The sequence below is a fragment of the Phacochoerus africanus genome, chromosome 1 (genome assembly GCF_016906955.1).
Source record: "Phacochoerus africanus isolate WHEZ1 chromosome 1, ROS_Pafr_v1, whole genome shotgun sequence".
In the NCBI taxonomy this organism is placed as follows: Eukaryota; Metazoa; Chordata; class Mammalia; order Artiodactyla; family Suidae; genus Phacochoerus; species Phacochoerus africanus.
In genome coordinates this window covers 87,312,889-87,334,741 of record NC_062544.1, presented here as the reverse complement: position 1 = coordinate 87,334,741, position 21,853 = coordinate 87,312,889, and the positions used below count along the sequence as shown (strand labels likewise).

The 21,853-nt window shown below is 41.4% G+C and overlaps 1 protein-coding gene across 1 annotated transcript in view; it reads left to right on the top strand.

Moving 5' to 3' along the window:
- The first annotated feature begins 300 nt into the window (after positions 1-300).
- Positions 301-21,853, top strand: part of EFHB (EF-hand domain family member B) — a 62,043-nt gene continuing 40,490 nt past the window's right edge. The window contains 3 exon segments of the mRNA XM_047769056.1: positions 301-1,266; positions 19,257-19,319; positions 20,576-20,719. Coding sequence (XP_047625012.1) covers positions 340-1,266; positions 19,257-19,319; positions 20,576-20,719 — 1,134 coding nt within the window. The 5' untranslated portion in view covers positions 301-339.

The following is a 21,853-nucleotide window of genomic DNA, read 5'->3' as shown; positions in this document are numbered from 1 at the left end:
ATTGCTTAGGAAACCAAAGAGAAGTTGGTGATTATTTGCTCTGGTGCTCAAGACCAAATTCTTCGAGTTTTCTTGCCCTCCAAATCTAGTAAAGAAGGGGGAAATAAGAGAGGAGAAGGAGGGAATGAGGGAGAAAGAAAGAGGAGAGAGAGGGAGACAAAAATGGAGAGAGGAGTAAGAGGGAGAGAGATGGGAAGGCAGGCCTGAGAAAGAATTGCGCTCCAAGCCCCGCCCCTGTTTCCTAGGTAACCGGGTAAACAGACCTCCTTTCTCCATTTTCCCCAGTGAACTCCGTTAAGTGTTAAGCAGCAGGCAGGAAGCAGTGGGCAGGGAGTCCAAATGGAGATGTGCTCTTTCGTGAGAGTGCCATCTCCCAAAGTGTTGGGGTCCTCCAAAGCATTAGGATCTTCCCTCCAGCCAGGTACAGCTTACCCCTTAGAGATGAGTGCCCTTGGAAAAGTGAGGATGTCTGAGAGGAAATCTCCCCTGAGCATGGCGGTGGGATTCGTCCAGGAAGGAAAGGGTGACTTAGGAGAGAGAAGAGTCTTCATGGGAACAACATCTCCTACGGAGTTAGGGCTCAGAGTGAGATTAGGAAAAGAAGATTCTTCATGCACTAATAAATATGAGGAGAGGATAGCATCATCAGAAACAAAATCTCCATCAAGCAAAGGGCTTGAAATGAGATTAAAAAGACCGGATATTTCTAGGACCTTCATGGATGGGAGTAATTTAGGAGTCAACAGGGTCTCAGCCCTACAGGAGACAAAACCTTCTCTGAGTATGTTGCCAGGAAGGGTGGGTTTAGAAAATGAGCGTTTTTTGGCAGGGTGTTGTCCTGGGAGGGTAAAACGGCCTCCACTGGGCATGGTGTGTAAAAGTCCACGGGCTCTAGGGAGCAGGAGATGTCCTGTGGCTGATGACCTTGAAGGATTAGGTGCTTCAATGGGGAAGCAACTTGTTTTGGATATGGAACCTAGACAGGAACTGGAAAAAGAGTCCACCTGTGTGGTGATGAAGCCCAGAGCAGAGATGGAGCCTCCTGTGGAGGTGGACATGGGGCTACCCCAACCAGAGGATCCAGATGAAACTAATCCTACAGATCTTCATATGGGCTTGGTGATAGAACCATCTGAGTGCCAGCTGGCTCAACTACATGAAGAGCAGAAGGTGGCTGAGAACACTGAACTGGGAGTAGAACCTCCAGATCTCATCAGACCCATATACTCCGGGAAGTTTTTTGATCGGATGCCTTGCTGGCCAAGTGTAAGTTGTTTTCTGGTACTTTCCCTAGGACCTATGTATAGCCATGACTTTATCCAGATGACAAACTAATGAGAGTTGTTTGGATTTGTGAAGTCAAATTGCAAAGGTTTTGTTGAGATTCTGGTATTCTTTGTCCCTTTGGACGGTTCTTCAGTTGTTACTTTATGTGATTGCCTCTGACTCTTTGCCTCCCTTTCTAGATGTCAGCTTTGTTTTCTGTGGACAGGAGTGGTTCTTCTTGATTTCTCCCTTCATCCTTTGACCTACATTTCATTCTTCAATCTGCATTTTCTCAACCCTCTTACTGCAATACATATTTTATCCTAATATTCATGTACATTTTTCAAAAACATTTTTCTTTTTCCATTCATTATTCTGAGTTATTTATTCTCTCAGCAAAGATGTGTGATGGCCATTATCCTGGGTACAGTGCACTATAAAATGTAAAGCATTATAATCCCTATCCTATGGGTTTAGGCTTTCCAATTTTGGAGACAATAACCAAACAGATATTGTATAGACATCTAAATGAATAGAAAACAAATGTGATCTTTAATAGAAGTACACCTTCAACATAGAGCTCAATGGAAAGTTTGGACAGTTCTGTTTGGAGGAGATGGGAAAGGCTTTACAGAGCGAATAGTATTTGAGCTAATTTAGAAAGGTGTCAGTATTTGTCAGATGGGAAAAAGGGTTGGAGCATCTTGGGAAAGAAGAATGGCATAGAGTATGATCAAAGCTTCTAGTATTGGGGAGGTATAAGCAATTCTTTGTAGCCAGCATGGTTGTAAGATGAAGATGAAGAAGAAATCTGAAGGTCGAGAATGTAGGGGTAAAACATATGGATACAGAAGCAATGATGGTTCTTTATGAAGAAATAAATAAAATTTGCCTTTTGGAAAGATAATTCTGATATCAATAATAATGGTGGACTGGAAGGGGGAATATTGAGTGACAGGAAAAAGTTATAAGGTTATTCCAAAGCATTGATGGCCTGAGGTTAATGTAGACTTAAAAAGAATAGAGAGGAGAGAGCAATTCTGAGAGCCTTTTAGGAGATAGTATTGTTAACAACTTCCGTCCAGTTGTGGATCTATGTGGCGAAAGAGACGGAAGTTGATAGATGACTTAGGAGTTTCTAGGTTGATGAGATCTCTTTTTGTTTGGTGGCAAATGAACATCTGGTGTTGGCCATCCTGCATTTGAAATATCTGCAGGATGTCAGATGAAAAGCCAGGGAGACAGTTTTTAATGTGAGACTGTTGGAGTCATGGGTGGAGATGGGAGAAGAAGGTCTAGGCAAGAACCTTAGAAATATATGACAGAGAAAGAAATGTCAATTAGGTGAATTCTTGAGGACAAGGATTTTCTTTTATTTATTATGTATTTTCATGGCATATCACAATGCTTGGTATACAGTGGTCATTTAGTAAATATATGTTTGATAAATGGTAAGAAGGCTGGATGATTAAATGGGAGAAAGAACAGTCAGAAAAGAAGGAGGTGAGTTTAAGAGGGTGGTACTGAGCAACATAAAGGGAACGGGAGTTCCCATTGTGGCTCAGCAGGTTTAATCCCTGGCCTCGCTTAGTGGGTCAGTGATCTGGCATTGACGGGAGCTGTGGTCGCACACTTGGCTTGGATCCCAAGTTGCTGTGGCTGTGGTGCAGGGCAGTAGCTTGCAGCTTGGATTAGACCCCTAGTCTGGGAGCCTAAATATGTCTCAGGTGCAGCCATAAAAAGCAAGCAAACAAACAAATAAATAAATTCAGTGTCCTTAAGTTATTCTGGGAATAAAGGATACCATGCAATGAGATTTGAGATCACAATTCTGCTGAAGTGGTCACAAGGATTCTGCAGAATTTTTTTTGCATCTGCAAAACTTTTGTTCCCCTTGGGACTTCAGGGTGTTCTTTTGTCTTTGACCCACTTTGCTTTCTGGTTTCCTTATTGGATTTCCCCAGCTGCTCTTTTCTCACTTGACCATGCCTGCTTCTCCTTTCTGGATCGGATCTGCAGTCTATGGCTTCAGACCTGATCTCACACACTAGCAGTTACCAGCTTCCGGTTTCCAATACAGGCAATTCTAAAACCTCTGCTTCCTCCTACCTCTCACATCCTCCTTTCTAAATGTGAGAGGACAGAAAAGGGAGTTTCAAGGAGAAAGTGACTTGCAGTATGAAAACGTCTCTGATAGGGTAAATAGAATAAAGATGATTTAGCTTTGGACATTAAAGAAATTAGCAGCATTGTTAGAAGAGCATGATGGAGAATTCAGATTCCAGTATACTGAAGAGCGAAATTAGAATTGCAGAAAACCCTTGTGAATTTTTTCTCCCCTTAAGAAAGCGGTGGGAGTTCCTGTTGTGGCGCAGTGGTTCACGAATCTGACTAGGAACCATGAGGTTGTGGGTTCGATCCCTGGCCTTGCTCAGTGGGTTGAGGACCCGGCGTTGCCGTGAGCTGTGGTGTACGTTGCAGACAAGGCTCGGATCCTGCATTGCTCTGGCTCTGGAGTAGGCCGGTGGCTACAGCTCCAATTAGACCCCCAGCCTGGGAACCTCCACGGGAGCAACCCTAGAAAAGGTAGAAAGACAAAAAAAAAAACCAAAAAAACAAAAAACAGTGGTAAAGAGAATGGAGTAAAGATTCCATTTAGCAATATTTTTACTTATTTAGTGAGTCAGTAGGAGTTTCCAGAGATAACACAAAGGAGATAATGGCTGGAACCAGACCCCAGATAAGAAAGAGGGAATGGAAATAGGATCATTGGCAAGAGAAGAGATTAGCCTAGACTAGAAATGAACCTCCCTTTTGTTTTTTAATTGACTTTCTTTTTTCCATTTTTAAAAGTTTTATTGAAGTATAGTTGATTTACAATGTTGTGATAATTTCTTCTGTACAACAAAGTGATTCTGTTATACATGTACATACATCCATTCTTTTTCAGATTCTTTCCCCATATAGATTATCACAGTTTATTGGGTAGAGTTCCCTGTGCTATACAGAGGCTCCTTTTAAAATAATTTTTAAAATATTACAATACCTACTTTCACTATAAAACAAAGATAATAATGTTGTAGAAAGTTTAGAAAACACTCATAATTTTAATCCCCCTAACACTATGCCTACTAGCGATTTGTTGCATTCACATTCATTAACAATCATTGGTGGCTTTACTTTATCATCATCACCATCCATGGAGCTTTGCAGATATTAACTCTTTATAGGTGAAGAAATTGAGGCAAATTAGGTAAGTTGGCCAAAGTCTTACAGCTAAGAAGTGATAGCCCCAGGATTTGAATTCATAACTTCCCTTTTTTTTTTTTTTAATTTTTTAGGGCCTCTCCCACAGCATATGGAGGTTTCCAGGCTAGGGGTCTAAATTGGAGCTGTAGCTGCTGGCCACAGCCACAGCTACAGCAATGTGAGATCCTCCCTGAGTCTGGAACCTACACCACAGCTCATGGCAATGCTGGATCCTTAACCCACTGAGCGAGGCCAGGGATTGAACTCAAGTCCTCATGGATACTAATCAGATTTGTTTCTGCTGAGCCGTGACAGGAACTCCCTGAAGTCATAACTTCCAATTCAAGAGTGTGAGTTCTTGACCATGCTACACTTCCTGTGACACTTTTCTGCAAATTCATTTTTATGTAGTTATCACAGCAAGCATAAACATTGTCTTAATTTTTCACTTATTTAATGTTTTCCAGTGTTGATACAGAGAACTTTAAATATCTTCTAGTGATAAAGAACAATATTTTTAAAGTCAATATATGAGCCTTTTTTCCCCCCCTGCTTTTTAGGACCACACCCATGCCATATGGAAGTTCCCAGGCTAGGGGTCGAATTGGAGCTGTAGCTACTGGCCTATGCCAGAGCCACAGCAACTCGGGATCCTAGCCGTGTCTGGAACACTGCAGCTCACAGCAATGCTGGATCCTTAACCCACCGAGTGACGCCAGGAATCAAACCAGCATCCTCATGGATCCTAGTCGGATTCACTAACCGCTGGGCCACGAAGGGAACTCCCCAATATATGATTCTTTTGTTGGACATTAAATTTTTTTTTCCCCAGATTTTTCTGTAAAAGTAGTCTATGAACTTTTTTATACATATGTATTAGAATATTTCCTTAGGATCGAGCTTTGGCAGAAGCCAAAGGAGGGATCTTTTTCTAGTTCTTATTGCCAAATCTTTTCCTAAAAAATTAAACCTCTAAATTTAAAAAATTAATAATAATAATTTGCAAGGCATTGTTTTAATTCAGTTATTTGATTTATAATGAGAATGAAAATTGTTTCATATGTTTGTTTTTCATTTTTTAAATTCTTTTTTTCTTAAATTTTTTTCTCTTTTTTGTTTTAGTTTTTGTTTTTTGCTGAACTCTGATTAGTCTTAATGGCTTATTATTATTATTATTATTATTATTTTTGGATTTTCTAGTAGACAATCATATTTACACTTTTGTTTTCCCTCTTCTGCATGTATAACTCTCATTTCAATTCCTATCTCATTGTGTTGCCTATGATCAATAACACAATATTGAAAGGTCTCTTTCCAGGTTTTTTATTCTTTTTTTGGGGCCACACCTGGGACACACAGAAGTTCCTGGGCCAGGGATTGAACCCAAACCATATCATCTTTTCAGGTTTAATGGGAATGATTCTAATTGTTCACCATTAAGTATTATTTCTGTTGGAATTTCTTTGGTGTATCAAATTAAGAACAAGTATATCCAGTCCCAGTTTACTAAGAATGTTTAAACATCAGGAATAGAGCTTAAGTTATGAAGAACTTTCTTCACATATGTTGAAATATTTCTTTTTTTCTTTTTCTTTCTTTCTTTTTTTTTTTTTTAGGACCACACCCCTGGCATGGGGGTTCCCAGGCTAGGGGTCAAATCAAAGCTATGGTTGCCAGCCAACACAATAGCAACAAAAATGCCAGATCTGAGCCACATGTGTAACCTACACCACAGCTCACTGCAACACTAGATACTTAATCCAATGAGTGGGGCCAGGGATAGAGCCTGCATCCTCATGGATACTAGTTGTGGTTTGCTGAGCCACAACAGGAACTCCGAAATATTGCTTTTCTGAATTAACATGGTTAATTTTCAAATGGTGAGCCATCTTCATATTTTGGGGCTATGCCTCACTTGGTTTTGATATATTATTATTATAATACTTGCATTTTATTTGCCAGTTTTTTACTAGGATTTTTGCATCTATGATCCCATGTAATATTAGACAGTAGTTTTCCTTTTTCTGTTATCTTTCTCTGAGTTTGGTGTTAGGGTAATGGTAGTACATGAAAAAATTGGGAAGCCTTCTGTATTTTCACTTTCTTTATGCTTGTGATGGTTTAGATATTATGTTGTATTATCTATTCCTTGTAGGCTTTGTAGAGCTCACACAGCTAAAAGGAAAAGAACAGGAGATCCTCCAACTTCTTGACAAAGGGAAGGGAGGGTAAAGTATTTGATGCCCCTGAGTTCATCCAGTCTCAGGGAAGGGAGACAGTGCATTGGGGCGAGGTCAAATTCCATTTTCAAGCATGCAAGTGAGGAGAGTTCAGATAGAAATACCCATGTGTAGAGCCTTCTAAAACAACACCTGAGGACACTTGGTTTGGGAACCAAGGGAACTGGGGAGCTCATCCCAATCAGACTCCTTTCCAGTGTTAGGGGAGGGGGAGCAGATACATCTCATTGGAAGGACACTCATCCTGTACTTTGAAGTTGCTGCCCAAAGTTGGTGTTGAGCTGCAGGTGAAGGTCTGCTCTGATGAGCTTATGAGACCTCAGTAGGCCTCTAGTCCTGCTAGTAAAACAGTCATTGGTATAGCCATAAAGCACTGTGTTCAGGAAAAGTCTCCAAGAAATGGTGGCCTTCAAGAACTAAAAATGTTCTAGTAAAAGGAGGTCCTTGAAAGGTGTCTTGGACAGTACTCTGGTAGAGATCAAAACCTCTACAATAGTCATTTCTCCAAGACATCCTGACACTGTCCCTTGATTGCCATTAGTGTACTGACTATAGCAGAGACCTTGGAGTTATAAAGATAAAACAATGGAAACTTACAAAGTGCATGCATTGGTAAATAGTATGAGCCCTGAAGTACAAAGAGGGAGAAGAAAGGAAAGGTTCAAAGAAAGGTTTAAAAAATTATATTGTCTACAAAAACTAGACAGTATGTTAGGTGCTGGGCTACAAAGATGAAAAATGATACAGTACCTGCTTTCAAAATCTTAACAATCTAGAGGCTTGAGACCAATAGACAAGTGATTTTACTTGACATATGATAAATGTCCTGCAAAAGGTTGCTTTATTTTTTTTCCTGTTCTATACTAAGAGAATCTGATAGCTATTTAGTGGGTAGGTAGAGGCAGAGGGGTCACCCATTTGTAAATCTTGTGAGAACCTGGTAGCCATACAAACCCTGATACTGAAAAATAAAGAGGTGCAAAGATTCATTTTGTCTGAATTTGCAAAGAGTTGATCTCTGCAGAATTCTGAGAAGTGAGTGGTTTAATTTGGATAATGGGTTCAGAGCCTTCTGGGCAGAAAGACTGATGCTATCACTCCTAACTTTTTTGCTGAAATATTCAAAGGTAGGGATTTCTATGAGTAAAATGCAGTGGTCTTGGGCCTGGCGGGGAAAGATGGGACCATTATGCTAACCCACACTTAGTTTGTAGAGTGGATGATTATGGGTTGGTGGGTCTTGTGTAGCTGAAAATGGTCTTGTATCAACCTTTCTAAGTTGACTTGAATTTTTGGAACCAGTCTTCTGAGATGTGAAAGAGGTACTTGGTCACTGAAAACTAGAATATTGAGGACTAACTGAGGAGATGGCCAGGCAAGGTGGTACTGGTGTGGCTGGGAACTGAGGAAGGAGGCTGCTGAGCCAGGAGGTGGTCAGTGCAGTTGGGAGTTCGGTTACATACAGTGGGCCTGAGCAGGTAAGTTAATATACTGAGGACAATAGGAGCCAGGTTTGCAGTTCCCCTTTTGGCTCAGCAGTAACTAACCCGACTAGCATCGTGAGGATATGGGTTCTATCCCTGGCCTTGCTCAGTGGATTAAGGGTCTGGCATTGCTGTGAGTGTGGTGTAGGTCGCAGACATGGCTCAGATCCTGCATTGCTGTGGCCAGAGGCTGTAGCTCCAGTTTGACACCTAGCCTGGAAACTTCCATACCATATGCGGTAGGTGTGGCCCTTAAAAAAAAAAAAGAAAAGAAAAGAAGGAAAAAGGAGGCAGGTTTCTTACTGGTAGAGAAAAATGTTACAAACACAAAAAAGAGAAGGATAGAAGGAATCCTGTTGTGTTGGATTGTAACTGGAGGTATTGGTGAAAACTCATAGTGTATCTATATTTACTTATCTCTGTCCCTATCTCTACATCTATATCTACGTATATATCCATGTCAAAATCCATGTGTATGTATCCAAACTAGATACATTTAACTAAATGTATTATAGAATTGATGTAGATGCAAGTGTGTGGGGGAGTGTGCACACACACACATTTCCTAGCTCTGACTTCTAATAGGAACTAGAAACAGTGTTTATCTAGTAGCAATGAGCATATCAGAACCCAAATCTTGATTTGTAAATATCATTCTCTACTAAAAAGAATCAGGGGTGCTCTTTGGTGGCTCAGCAGGTTAAGTATCCAGCACTGTCACTGCTATGGCTTAGGTCACTGCTGTGGTGCAGATTTGATCACTGGCTGGGGAATTTCTGATGCTGCAGGTGTGGCAAAAAAAATAAATTCAATAAAAAAAAATAAAAAGAATCAGGACTCTTTTGGGGAATGGCCAACTAAAGGGCTGGTGTAATATAATATGAACTTGGAACACTTCGAGAGCCAAAAAGTAGGAAAATTCTCAAAGGATAATGCATATATCTCAAAGGGGTATAGAAACAAACTTGAAGGGGCTCCTGGTGGCTCAAATGTATACCTTTGAGTATTAAATATAATTACCAATGAATGAAAGGGTGAGAGGGGCAAGGATAAATTAAGAGTATGGGATTAACAAATGCATACTACCATATATAAAATAAATAAACAACAAGGACTTACTGTATAGCACAGGGAACTATATTCAGTATCTTTTTTTTTTTTGGTCCCTTTTTTTTAGGGCCACACCTGCGGCATATGGAAGTTCTTAGGCTGGGGTCGAATCAGAACTGTAGCTGCTGGCCTATACCACAGCCTGGGATCCAAGTTTTGTCCGTGACCTACATCGAAGCTCAGAGCAACAGCAGATCCTTATCCCACTGGTCAAGGCCAGGGATTGAACCTGCATCCTCATGGATACAGTCGGGTTTGTTACCACTGAGCCACAAAGGGAACTCCCTATATTCAGTATCTTGCAATAACCTATAATAGAAAAGAATTGGAAAGAATTGAATCACTTTGTGGTCCACCTGGAACTAACACAGTGTTGTAAATCAACTATGCTTCAATTAAAAAAAAACACCATTGAATAAAATTGAAATCCATGAGCCCATACTGATATAAATATATGAATGACTGAATAAATGGCAAGAGAAGAAGTTTTCCTTGCATTCACTAATGCCAACTAGTGAATGTAGATGGCGTGATGGAATTAGAAATTCACCATTTGGCAACCATCATAGTAGTCATGGTTTAGGCCAGAGTCGTCAATGGATATTAAAATAGTAGGTAGGTAAAAGTTTAGTGAGGAATTGGATATTTACATAGAATATTTATTTATTTATTTATTTAGTCTTTTTCCTTTTCTAGGGCTACACCCGCAGCATATGGAGGTTTCCAGGCTAGGGGTCTAATCAGAGCTGTAGCTGCCGGCCTCTGCCAGAGCCACAGGAACTCGGGATCCAAGCCACATCTGCAACCACAGCTCATGGCAATGCTGAATCCTTAACCCACTGAGCAAGGCCAGGGATCAAACCCACAACCTCATGGTTCCTAGTTGGATTCGTTAACCACTGAGTCATGATGGGAACTCCTACATAGAATAATTAATGATCACAAACTTTACAGTGGAGAAACCCTGCAGGCTTTACCTTCATTTAGTGATCAAAGTCAACACTACCAGTAATAGGACACATCAACAGTGTGTGCTCCTTGATAGAAGAACACAGCATTGTTTCTGGGATACTGCTGATAAAAATGTATAATTTTAATCATGAGAACACTAGTCAAACCCCAACTGAGGGACGTCTAATACAATAACTGGCCCAGACTCAAAAGTGTCAAGGTCATAGAAGACAAGAAAACTTCAGGAAGTCTTCCTGACCAAAGGAGACAAAGAGACAGGACGACTGAATGCCATGCATCCATGCCGGCTATCAAGGTGCCTGGATCCTGACCCACTTCAAGAGGCCCTGCCATGGGGAGTGTAGTCGTTTGACAGCCTCCACTTGCTGCCCATGGACCCACTGCAGCGTTCCTTCATTAGCCCACACTCCCAGTGAGAGAGCATGTCTAAGGACTCTAGAACTGAACCAGTTTACCCAACAGAGCTTCCTTTAATGGCAAATGTAATCTCAGAGACCACCCATGGCCTGGTCAACGTGTTCTCACAACTGTGTTGTGGTCAGGCACTCTTTATTCTTCTTCTTTTCTCTCTCCCCCCCCCCTTTTTTTTTTTAATAAACCACACAGCACATGGAATTATCTGGCCAGGGATCAAATCTGAGCCAGCTGGGACAATGCCAAATCCTTTACCCACCGTGCTGGGCCAGGGATGGAACAAGCAATGTCACAGAGACAAGCTGGATCACTAACTCACTGTTACAGCGGGAACTCCTGAAGTTCTTCATTCTTTTTTGTTTGTTTGTTTGTTGGCTTTTTAGGGCTGCACCTGTAGTACATGGAAGTTTCCAGGCTAGGGGTCAAATTGGAGCTTCAGCTGCCGGCCTACAGTACAGCCACAGCAACTCGGGATCTGAGCCATGTCTGCAACCTACATCATAGCTCAGGGCAATGCTGGATCCTTAACCTACTGAGCAAGGCCAGGGATCAAATCTTCCATCTCATGGTTACTAGTTGGATTCATTTCCAGTGTACCACAGTAGGAACTCCCAGATCTTCATTCTTAATACTTCCTTCCCACTCTTTTTTCACATATGTCCTGATCTGATAGGGCTCCCTGCCTACTCCTACCCACTAATCTTTCACTGGTGTTTCCCCTCATAAATCTCTCATATGGCTAATCGTGGTGTCTGCTTCTCAGAGGAACCAACCAATCACACTGCGACCTTGGATTTGCTCCTTTTGCTAGAAAGGACAGTACTGTGGCAACTGGTGATATTTGAATAGGCTCCTTACATTATATACTAGTATTATACCCATGCTAATTTAGAAAGTAGGAGACAACAGTTTTAAAATTTCAATAAATTTTAGAAAAAGGGAAGATGAAGATATGGCAACTGATTTTGAAGGGGAATGTGAAATCAGGTTGTCATTTCCACCAGAAATGATCCCATTTGCTTGGAATATTCCCCAAGAAGCTCAGCCCTTGGAAGAGGCCGTAGTAAAGCTTGGATGTAAAAATTGAAGTTTGGGCCAAAAATCTGAATTTAGCATAGTTAGGTTTCTGGTTCCCCTTCTCCACCCTAGGCTACCCTGATTCCCACCTCTTTGCACCAGCTCCTGCTCCTTCTACCAAAACTGTGGGCTTATTTTCCCAAAGTGGTTTTTGGAACCAAAAGTCACCAAACTGAAGATTAGGCAGGGGAGCAGCTCCAGGCTGAAGATGGGGCATTAATAATAATAAGTGCAAGTGTACTTTCTTCATGGGCATTTTCCTAGCTTCCTCTCCCAACAGGCCCAGGACCAGTTGCCAGTAGGCAGTGAGTAGAGAGACAGCAGGGTATCAGGAATGAGAATAGAGACTCAGTGGTCAGCCTGCTTGGGTTCAGATATCTGCCAGTATGGAAGCAGTGTAACCATGTCACTCAACCTGTCGGTGCCTTGGTTTGCTCACAAGGGAGATGATAAGAGTACCTACATGGTGGCAATCATTATGAGTAGTAAGTGAATTAATACACAGAAAGCCCTTAGAACAGTGTCCACCATTCGCTCTGTGCTTTATAATTGTCACCTGTTATTAGTACTATTACTGTATTACTGTTCTCTGGAAATTCTGAATAGCATGGGGGAAAAACTGATACTGGGAGCTCTACCAAAATAAAGGCTGCCTCATTGTCTGATCATCATATAGGAAAGACAGAGAGTCAACAAGTCTTGTAACCCATGGAGCTACGTATCATTTTGTGGAGCCTAACTTTGTGCACAGATGAGCCAACTCGAAGGGCAGGGCTCAAACAAGCTAATAGAAAAGCCAGAGGGAACAGGGAAAACGTAAGCACACAGAAAAGCTACCTGAGAGATAAAAGTTGTTGCATTCAGAAGACAAGACTGAACTTTTTAAAGAATAGAGAAGGAAGAACATTTCAGAACTTAAATATTTTGATAACCTAAATAAAAATTCAGTAAAAGACTGATGGATGAAATCAAAGACAAATGCCCTTTATATATATCCAGACAAAAAGACACATTCACCCCAGTCTCCATGGTAGCACTATTTATAATAGTCAAGACATGGAAACAACCTAAAGTCTACTGACAGATGAATGCGTAAAGGAGACATGATACAAACATACAATGGAATACTACTCAGCTATAAAAGAGAATGAAATAGGAGTTCCCGTCGTGACTCAGTGGTTAGCGAATCCAACTAGGGACTACGAGGTTTTGGGTTCAATCCCTGGTCTTTTTCAGTGGGTTAAGGATCCGGCATTGCCATGAGCTGTGGTGTAGGTCACAGACATGGCTCGGGTCCTGTGTTGCTGTGACTCTGGCATAGGCCAGTGGCTACAGCTCCGATTAGACCCCTAGCCTGGGAACCTCCATGTGCCACAGGTGTGGCCCTAGAAAAGGCAAAAAGACAAAAAAAATAAAAAATAAAAAAAGAATGAAATATGCCCTTTTTCAGTAACAAAGATGGACCTAGAGATTATCATACTAAGTAAAGTAAGTCAAAGAAAAATACCATGTGATATCATTTATATGCACTATCTAAAATAAGACATAAATGAACCTATCTACAAAACAGACTCACAGACATAGAAAATAGACTTGTTGCCAAGGGGGAGGGGAGAGGGAGTGGATGGACTGGGAGTTTGAGATTAGCAGATGCAAACTATTACTTTTATATATATATAAAACTTCCCTGCTGCATAGCATAGAGAACTATACTTAATATCCCATGATAAACCATAATGGAAAAAATAAGACAATGAATGTATATATGTAGAACTGAATCACTGCTGTATTGAAGAAATTAACACAACATTGTAGATCAACTATACTTCAATAAAATAAACATTTTTTTAAAATGACCATTTATCAGGTTGGGGTGGAGGTCACTGGGATCAGCTGAGCCCCCAACTCTTTAGAGCTGAGGAAGTAGAACCCAAGGTGGCTAATCATAGCTGCTCCTAAATTCTGTCCTGGCTCTACATACTTTTGATTCTCCTTCTTATTTCTAGTGAATCTACAGCTGTTTGCCTTCTATTTGATATTGTTTATTGACTTTTTGATAACCTTTCATTGCCTTTTTTTTTGGCTTAATAAAGTAGTACATGGTAAAATAGTGAGAAAACTGTTCAAAGAAGAAAATAAAAGCACATGGATCTCTCTACTTAGAAATAGCAATCATAGCTAACAACTTTTTAATCTATGTGTTCTTTTTTTTTTCTTCTTCTTTTTACAGCCTCACCTATGGCATATGGAAATTCCTGAACTAGGGGTCCAATCAGAGCTGCAGCTGCAGGCCTACACCACAGCCAAAGCAACACCGGATCTGAGCCACATCTGCAACTTATGCTGCAGTTTGCAACACTGATGAGTGAGGCTAGGAATGGAACCTGAATCGTCACAGACACTAAGTCAGGTTGCTAACCTGCTGAGCCACAATGGGAACTCCCTGTCATGTGTTCTGTGTGTATTGTGTATAGAGATGCACTTCTTTGTACCTGTATGATACAAATGTACATCTTTGTTTTAATTCATGTTATATCATGAACATTTTCCTATACCACTAAATGATTTATATCTATCATTTTAAATGAATCCACAAGAGTGTTTCATTGGAAGGTACCACATTTTATGTAAACATTTGCTTATTGTTGCATATTTGTTGTATTTACATCTATGTAAATAAAACACAAGTTCATTCTGTTTGTCTCTTACTGGACTACATGAAAATTTGCACAACAGATTTTCACTAAACTTGAAGAGTGTGTTTGGGGTAGCCAAATTAAGAGTGTAGGCTGTGAAGAATAGAGTGAATTCATTTTGTGGAGCTCAGTGGAGAAGTGATAGGGGAGGGGAAATCATTTTTCCTCTACTCTTCTGAATTCTTGGCTGAGACCTCCAGTTGAAAAAAGACAGCTTAACAAAAAGACCCAGGAGATCTCCCCATGGCTCAGTGGGTTAAGGACCCGACATAGTCTCCATGAAATTTTGGGTTCGATCTCTGGCCTTGCTTAGTGGGTTAAGGATCTGGCGTTGCCACACACTGCAGTGTAGTTTGCAGATGTGGCTTGGATCTGGCATGGCTGTGGCTGTGGCTATGGCTGTGGCTGGCAGCTGTAACTGATTCAACCCCTAGCCTGGGAATCTCCATGTGTGGCTGGTGTGGCCCTGAAAAGCCAAAAAAAAAAAAAAAAAAAAAAGTCAAAGTCAACCTTCTCTTCCTAATACAGAGAGGTAGATACCTTTACAAGTGATTTCCTTTGTAAAATGGTTCGAAATAATCCTCATGCCAAAAGGCATATTTTGGGGTGGCAAATTCTGCTATTCTTTACACCTCAAATTGATGAACAGGCATCCCTAGAAACACTGAAATAAAAAGAAACCCATGTCTGGAAGAGATGAGGGAGATATAACACATTATGACATGGGAGATGGAAATCACACAGAATGGGGAGTTACTGTCATGGATCAATGGTAATGAACCTGACTAGTACCCATGAGAACTGGGGTTTGATCCCTGGCCTCACTCAGTGGGTTAAGGGTCCCAAGTTGCTGTGAGCTGTGGCTTAGACCGGCAGCTGCAGCCTCGATTTGACCCCTAGCCTGGGAACTTCCATATGCCAGGGATGCAACCCTAAAAAGACCTCCCCCCTTCCCCACAAAAAAAGAAAGAAATCAAACAGAATGACTTCCATTTTTGTGTCTCTAATCAAACGGCCTGAGGACATCAAAACCTGATTATAGCACTGATTTGGAATCAACTTGCTCCCAAGCTAGAGGTCGAATTGGAGCTGCAGCTGTTACACCACAACTCACAGCAGCGAGGGACTGTTAACCCCTGAGTGAGGCCAGGGATCAAACCCGAGTCCTCATGGATACTAGTTGGGTTCGTTACTGCCAAGCCATGATGGAACTCCCGAATTGCTTTTCTTATTGGGGTTTTTTGTTTGTTTCTTGTTGTTTTTTTATGGCCACACCCATGACATATGGAAGTTCACAGGCCAGGGACTGAATCTGAGTCACAGCTGTGACCTATGCCACAGCTGCAGCTAAGCAGGACTTTTAATGCACTGTGCTGGGCCAGGGATAAAAACCAAGCTGCTGCATTCAGATGCTTAACGCACTGTGACACAGTGGGAGCTCCTCAAATTGTTCTTCAAGTGGGCAACTCTATGAGGACGGTCCAATAGAATGTTTGCAATGATAGAAACTCAGAATATCCACGGTCAAACACTTGGAAGAGAAGCAGATGAGGGACAAGTAAAGTGATCAGTAGGTCACTGACTGATGCATCATCAATCAGTCCATCCTTCTTTCTATCTAATCGTCTGTCGCTTGGAGTATAGCTGCCTTGGGCATCCCCAGCCTTATGAGGTAATCTTTCTATTGAATATTTAAAAGAATGGCTGGAGCTTCTATAACATGTAGAGCCAGAGAGACTTTTTATTGCCTCATATCTCTGAGATTTCTTACAATTTCCAGTTGAATTAAAAATCACTTGGATCTCAAATTTAAAAAATTAAACAATTATAAAAAACAAAAAGAAAAAAAAAATCAATTGTGTCTCTTCTCCCTTTTCCCAACCCTGCTTCAGCCCAAGTTAGAACCATAGCCCCTTCCCTTTTGTATACAATGTTCTTCTCACACAGTGTAGAATTTACTCAAGATTTGGCATTAAGGCTGGGCTGCTTGTCACTGCCCAGTTTCTCATTTTGCTCCCCATCCCTCCAACCAGGCCCCATGCCTGGTTCCTGGAACTTGCCCTCCTCCCACCTTTTTTCCTTTTTTTTTTTTTTTCCATTTTTTGCTTTTTAGGGATACACCCACAGTATATGGAGGTCCCAGGCTAGGGGTCTAATCGGAGCTATAGCTGTCAGCCTACACCACAGCTCTCGGCAATGCCAGATCCTTAACCCACTGAGCAAAGCCAGGGGTCAAACCTGCATCCTCATGGATGCTAGTCAGATTTGTTAACCGCTGAGCCACTCCAGGAACTCCCCCACCTTTTTCTTAATCTTTCTATCATCTCCCTTAATCCTCCCTTCCTTAGCCTATCCCATCAATAGTTCGTATTTTCTCTTATTTTTTTTTTTAAGCAAAGCAGTTCACTTCTCTGTCTAACCATGTCTGTAGGCTTCCTCATTTTTACTCAGAGATGTCAACAAGATACTCTCTTAATCCTTGATGGTTCTCCTCCTAAGAGAAATTCCTCACTTAACATTTAACATAATAAACTTTCTGTCTGTGTCATCCATCCATCCCTCCATGTATCTAATCCATCCATCCCCCTGCCAACACCTTCACATTCATCCACCCACACAACTCTCGACCACTCTGCTTTTCTCTGTATTCACCCCATGCCTCTCCACAGACCTAGAACACACTTTCTTCTCCTTACATATTTATTTTTTTAATTGAAGTATAGTTAATTTACAAAGTTGTGTTAGTTTCAGGCGTACAGAAAAGTGATTCAGTTTTATTTATTTATGTTTTTGGATTTTATAGGGCTGAATCTGCGGCATATGGAGGTTTCCAGGCTAGGAATCCAATCGGAGCTGTAGCTACTGGCCTACGTCACAGCTGCAGCAATGGCAGCAACTTGGGATCCGAGCCACGTCCGTGACCTACACCACAGCTCACGGCAACGCTAGATCCTTAATCTACTGATGGAGGCCAAGGATCGAACCTGTGTCCCTATGGATGCTAGTCAGATTTGTTTCCACGGAGCCAAGATGGGAAATCCAGATTCAATTTCATGTATATAGAAATAAATTCTTTTTCAGATTCTTTTCCATGATAGGTTATTGCAAGATAATGAATATAGTTCCCTGTGGCTTTGTATTTTACATATAATAGTGTGTCTATGTTAATCCCAAACTCCTAGTTTATCCCACCATTCCCCCATTCTTTTTCTTTCTTTTTTTTTTTTTTTGTCTTTTTGCCTGTTCTAGGGCCGCACCCTTGGCATATGGAGGTTCCAAGGCTAGGGGTCTAATCAGAGCTGTAGCCACCAGCCTACGCCAGAGCCACAGCAACACGGGATCCGAGCCGCGTCTGCAAGCTACACCAAAGCTCAGGGCAACGCCAGATCCTTAACCCACTGAGCAAGGCCAGGGATCGAACCCGCAACCTCATGGTTCCTAGTCGGATTCGCTAACCACTGAGCCACGACGGAAACTCCACACTCCTCCATTCTTAATGGGAAGCTTCTTTCAGTTTTTTATTTTTTTATTTTTATTTATTTATTTATTTTGGTCTGTTATCCTTTTAGGGCCGCACCCAAGGCATATGGAGGTTCCCAGGCTAGGGGTCTAATTGGAACTGTAGCTGCCTGCCTACACCACAGCCACAGCAATGCCAGATCCGAGCCGAGTCTGCAACCTACACCACAGCTCACCACAATGATGGATCCTTAACCCACTCTGCAAGGCCAGGGATGAAACCTGCAACCTCATGGTTCCTAGTCGAATTTGTTAACCACTGAGCCACGACGGAAACTCCTTCTTTCAGTTTTTTAAGAAGAAGCTTGTGCTTTAGAGAAGTAACTATCATCTGCCTTGAACTGATAAAGGGGAAATAGATAAGAGGTGCATTGCTGGGAATGAACTGTTAAAATCTTTGCTTGGGCAAAGGAAGGGCAGATAAAACCCAAGTTGAATGGAGCCAAGTGAAATCTGAGACATTTTATGAAAAAACTTGGCCAGGGGTGACATGTTCGCATATGCAAAAAATTAGGGTGCTGGTGGAAATATACCTTCAGGAAAACACACCTACTCAGAAATACTTAACACTTTATCTTGTGTTTAGCTTAAATTCAGCCATACTCTCATTGTCCTGATAATAACGGTACAGATGATAATTAACCTGTGGACAATGGCAAGATTATTTCTTTTTTTTTTAAATATATATTTTATTTATTTATTTAAGTACCTTTATTTTCAGGTAATTCTTTTTTTTTTTTTTTTTATCTTTTTAAGGCTGCACTCATGGCATCTGGAGGTTCCCAGGCTAGGGGTCCAATCAGAGCTACAGCTGCCGGTCTACACCACAGCTCATGGCAACGCTGGATCCTTAACCCACTAAGCAAGGCCAGGGATCAAACCTGCGTCCTCATGGATACTAGTCAGGTTTGTTAACCGATGAGCCACGACAGGAACTCCAAGATTATTTCTGAAAGTTGAATGTCACAGAGCTCCTATAATTGGATGGATCGCTCACAGTGCATTGTAAAAAAGGGTACACTTGAATATGTATAGTATTTATTGTTATATTATACATCAGGATTGTTTTAGATTTTCTATTTGTTCTTACTATTTTTCTTAACTGTGTTAAGTAGTTGAAAGTAATGTTATAGCATTAGACGCATAGGGCAAATTTGAAATACATTCTGTTTCAAAAGGCTCCCCTTCTCCCCTGACGATGACCAATTATTGCTTTTTTTTTTCCTTAGGCAGGGAAAGTTCTTCCAATTGGATACAGAGTTGCAACATGCTTGACTGAAAAACTTCCCAGGGTAAGTGCTTTCAATAAGCATTTGTATACATAAGATGAAAAACCATCAACATTCTTTTTTTTTTGTCTTTTTATTTTTTAGGGCCACACCCATGGCATATGGAGGTTCCCAGGCTAGGGGTCTAATCAGACCTATAGCTGCCGGCCTACACCACAGCCACAGCAACTCTGGATCAGAGCCATGTCTGCGACTTACACCACAGCTCATGGCAATGCCAGATCCTTAACCCAATAAGCGAGGCAAGGAATTGAGCTAGTCGGATTCATTTCTGCTTCGCCACGATGGGAACTCCTCCCTCAACATTCTTTATGAAAAGCTGTGTTAATTTAATGTGATTAATTTGTATTTTTAAAAAACTGTGTTTTGAGGCCTTCTAAGTTTGTCCAAAGAAGTACAAATTTCAGGCTTACGATTTCCGGCTCTACAAAAATCACCAGAGATTCCATTTATTTAAATAAGAAATAGTCATTTAGGGTATGCTTCCTAACCTGGATACTTCCTGGTTGTTTTTTAAATATAACTTAAAAAAAAAATGTGGTTTATCGAGCTCTCGTCATATCCATGAGGACATGAGTTCGATCCCTGGCCTCACTCAGCATATTAAGGATCTGGTGTTCCTCCAAGGTGCAGCATAGATCACAGACATGGCTTGGATCCCACGTTGCTGTGGCTGTGGCTTAGGCTGGCATCTACAGCTCTGATTCAACCCCTAGCCTGGGAACTTCCATATGCCGTGGGTGCGGCCTTAAAAAGACAAAATAAGGAGTTCCCTTCGTGGCTCAGTGGTTAACAAATCCGACTAGGAACCACGAGGTTGCGGGTTTGATCCTGGCCTTGCTCAGTGGGTTAAGGATCCAGCGTTGCCGTGAGCTTTGGTGTAGGTCACAGACACGGCTCGGATCTGGCCTTGCCGTGGCTCTGGCGTAGGCTGGTGGCTACAGCTCCGATTAGACCCCTAGCCTGGGACCCTCCATATGCCAAGGGAGCAGCCCTAGAAAAGACCAAAAACAAACAAACAAACAAACAACAACAACAAAGACAAAATAAACACATAAATAAAAAAATAATGTGTTTTTTTCCCATTAAAAATCAAATCAAAAATTTTAGAATGTTTGATTATTTGGGGCTGCAGTTCCCTAGGTACTTCTTACATTCTTACTGTCTTGAACAGTATTCAGTGATTGGTACAGAGCAGTCTCGCTAATATCTAATAAACTGAACTTGATAATTCTATTTTCTTCTCTCCCTGTTTGCAGCTAATGACCCCACCTGAGGCAAAAAAATTTTTCAACTTCAGATATCCACCTGCTGGAGCCGAAAGAGTATTTTATGGCAGAGCAAACGACCCCCAAATCGCACCGTATTTGACACATGGGATAAGATCTAAAATTTCAATACCGGTAACTTCATTTCTATTTTCCCCTCTACTTTATTAACTTACCAAGATGAAAATGCAGGAGTTCCTGTCATGGTACAGTGGAAAAGAATCTGACTAGGAACCATGAGTTTGCAGGTTCGATCCCTGGCCTCAATCAGTGTGTTAAGGATCTGGTGTTGCCATGAGCTGGGTGTAGGTCGCAGATGTGGCTCAGATCCTGAGTTGCTGTGGCTGTGGCTGTGGCTGGCAGCTGTAGCTCCGATTAGACCCCTAGCCTGGGAACCTCCATATGCTCAAGTGTAGCCCTAAAAAGCCAAAAAAAAAAAAGAAAGATGAAAATGCACAAATGGGACATTAGTGAAATCATCACTTCCAAGCTTCTTCTCACTCTTAATCTTGGGCAGTGAAAAAAATCCAAAAGCAGCAGTAGCCAAGAGGGTATAGAAAAATCAATGTGTTAAGCCACAGACCATATTTATTTATTCTCTCTTCAGATAATAAAAGCAGAGTTGCACTTCATTTTCTCACAGGAAACGTGCTGTCAAGGTTTTTTAATGGCCAGTGAGGACAAAGGCTGGGTGATATTGCCTGGAGGCACGAAGGTGCACATAGGGTCTTAGCATTACCTACTACTTATTGAGTAGACAGTCTAGGATTGGAAGACCTGATCTTATATCTGGAGGGAGTAGGTGGCAATCACATGACTCTTGTGCTTGCCATTCCCACTTTTCTGGAATCTTTGAGTTAAGTAACCAGGAAGCTGCCCTCCTAAACATTTTAGCCCCAATGAAAAATCATGTTTAGGCATGTTTAAGCTGAGTAGCTGCAATTCTGACAGTTCATTTGAAGGTGAGCCAAGGCAATGATAATGAAATGTTTTCCTACAATAATATTCTCTTTCCCCAGCTATTGATTAGAGTTTCGGTTTTCCATTTTTTTTAACTTTTGGAGTCCTCACTGTGGCACAATGGGATTGGCAGCATCTCTGCAGCACCAGGACACAAATTCAATCCCTGGCTGGCACAGTGGGTTTAAAGGATCTGGTATTGCTGCAGCTGTGGTGTAGATTGCAACTGCAGTTCAGATCTGATTCCTGGCCTGGTAACTCTATATGTGTGGCAAAGAACAAAACAAAAAGCAACAATAAAAAAAAATC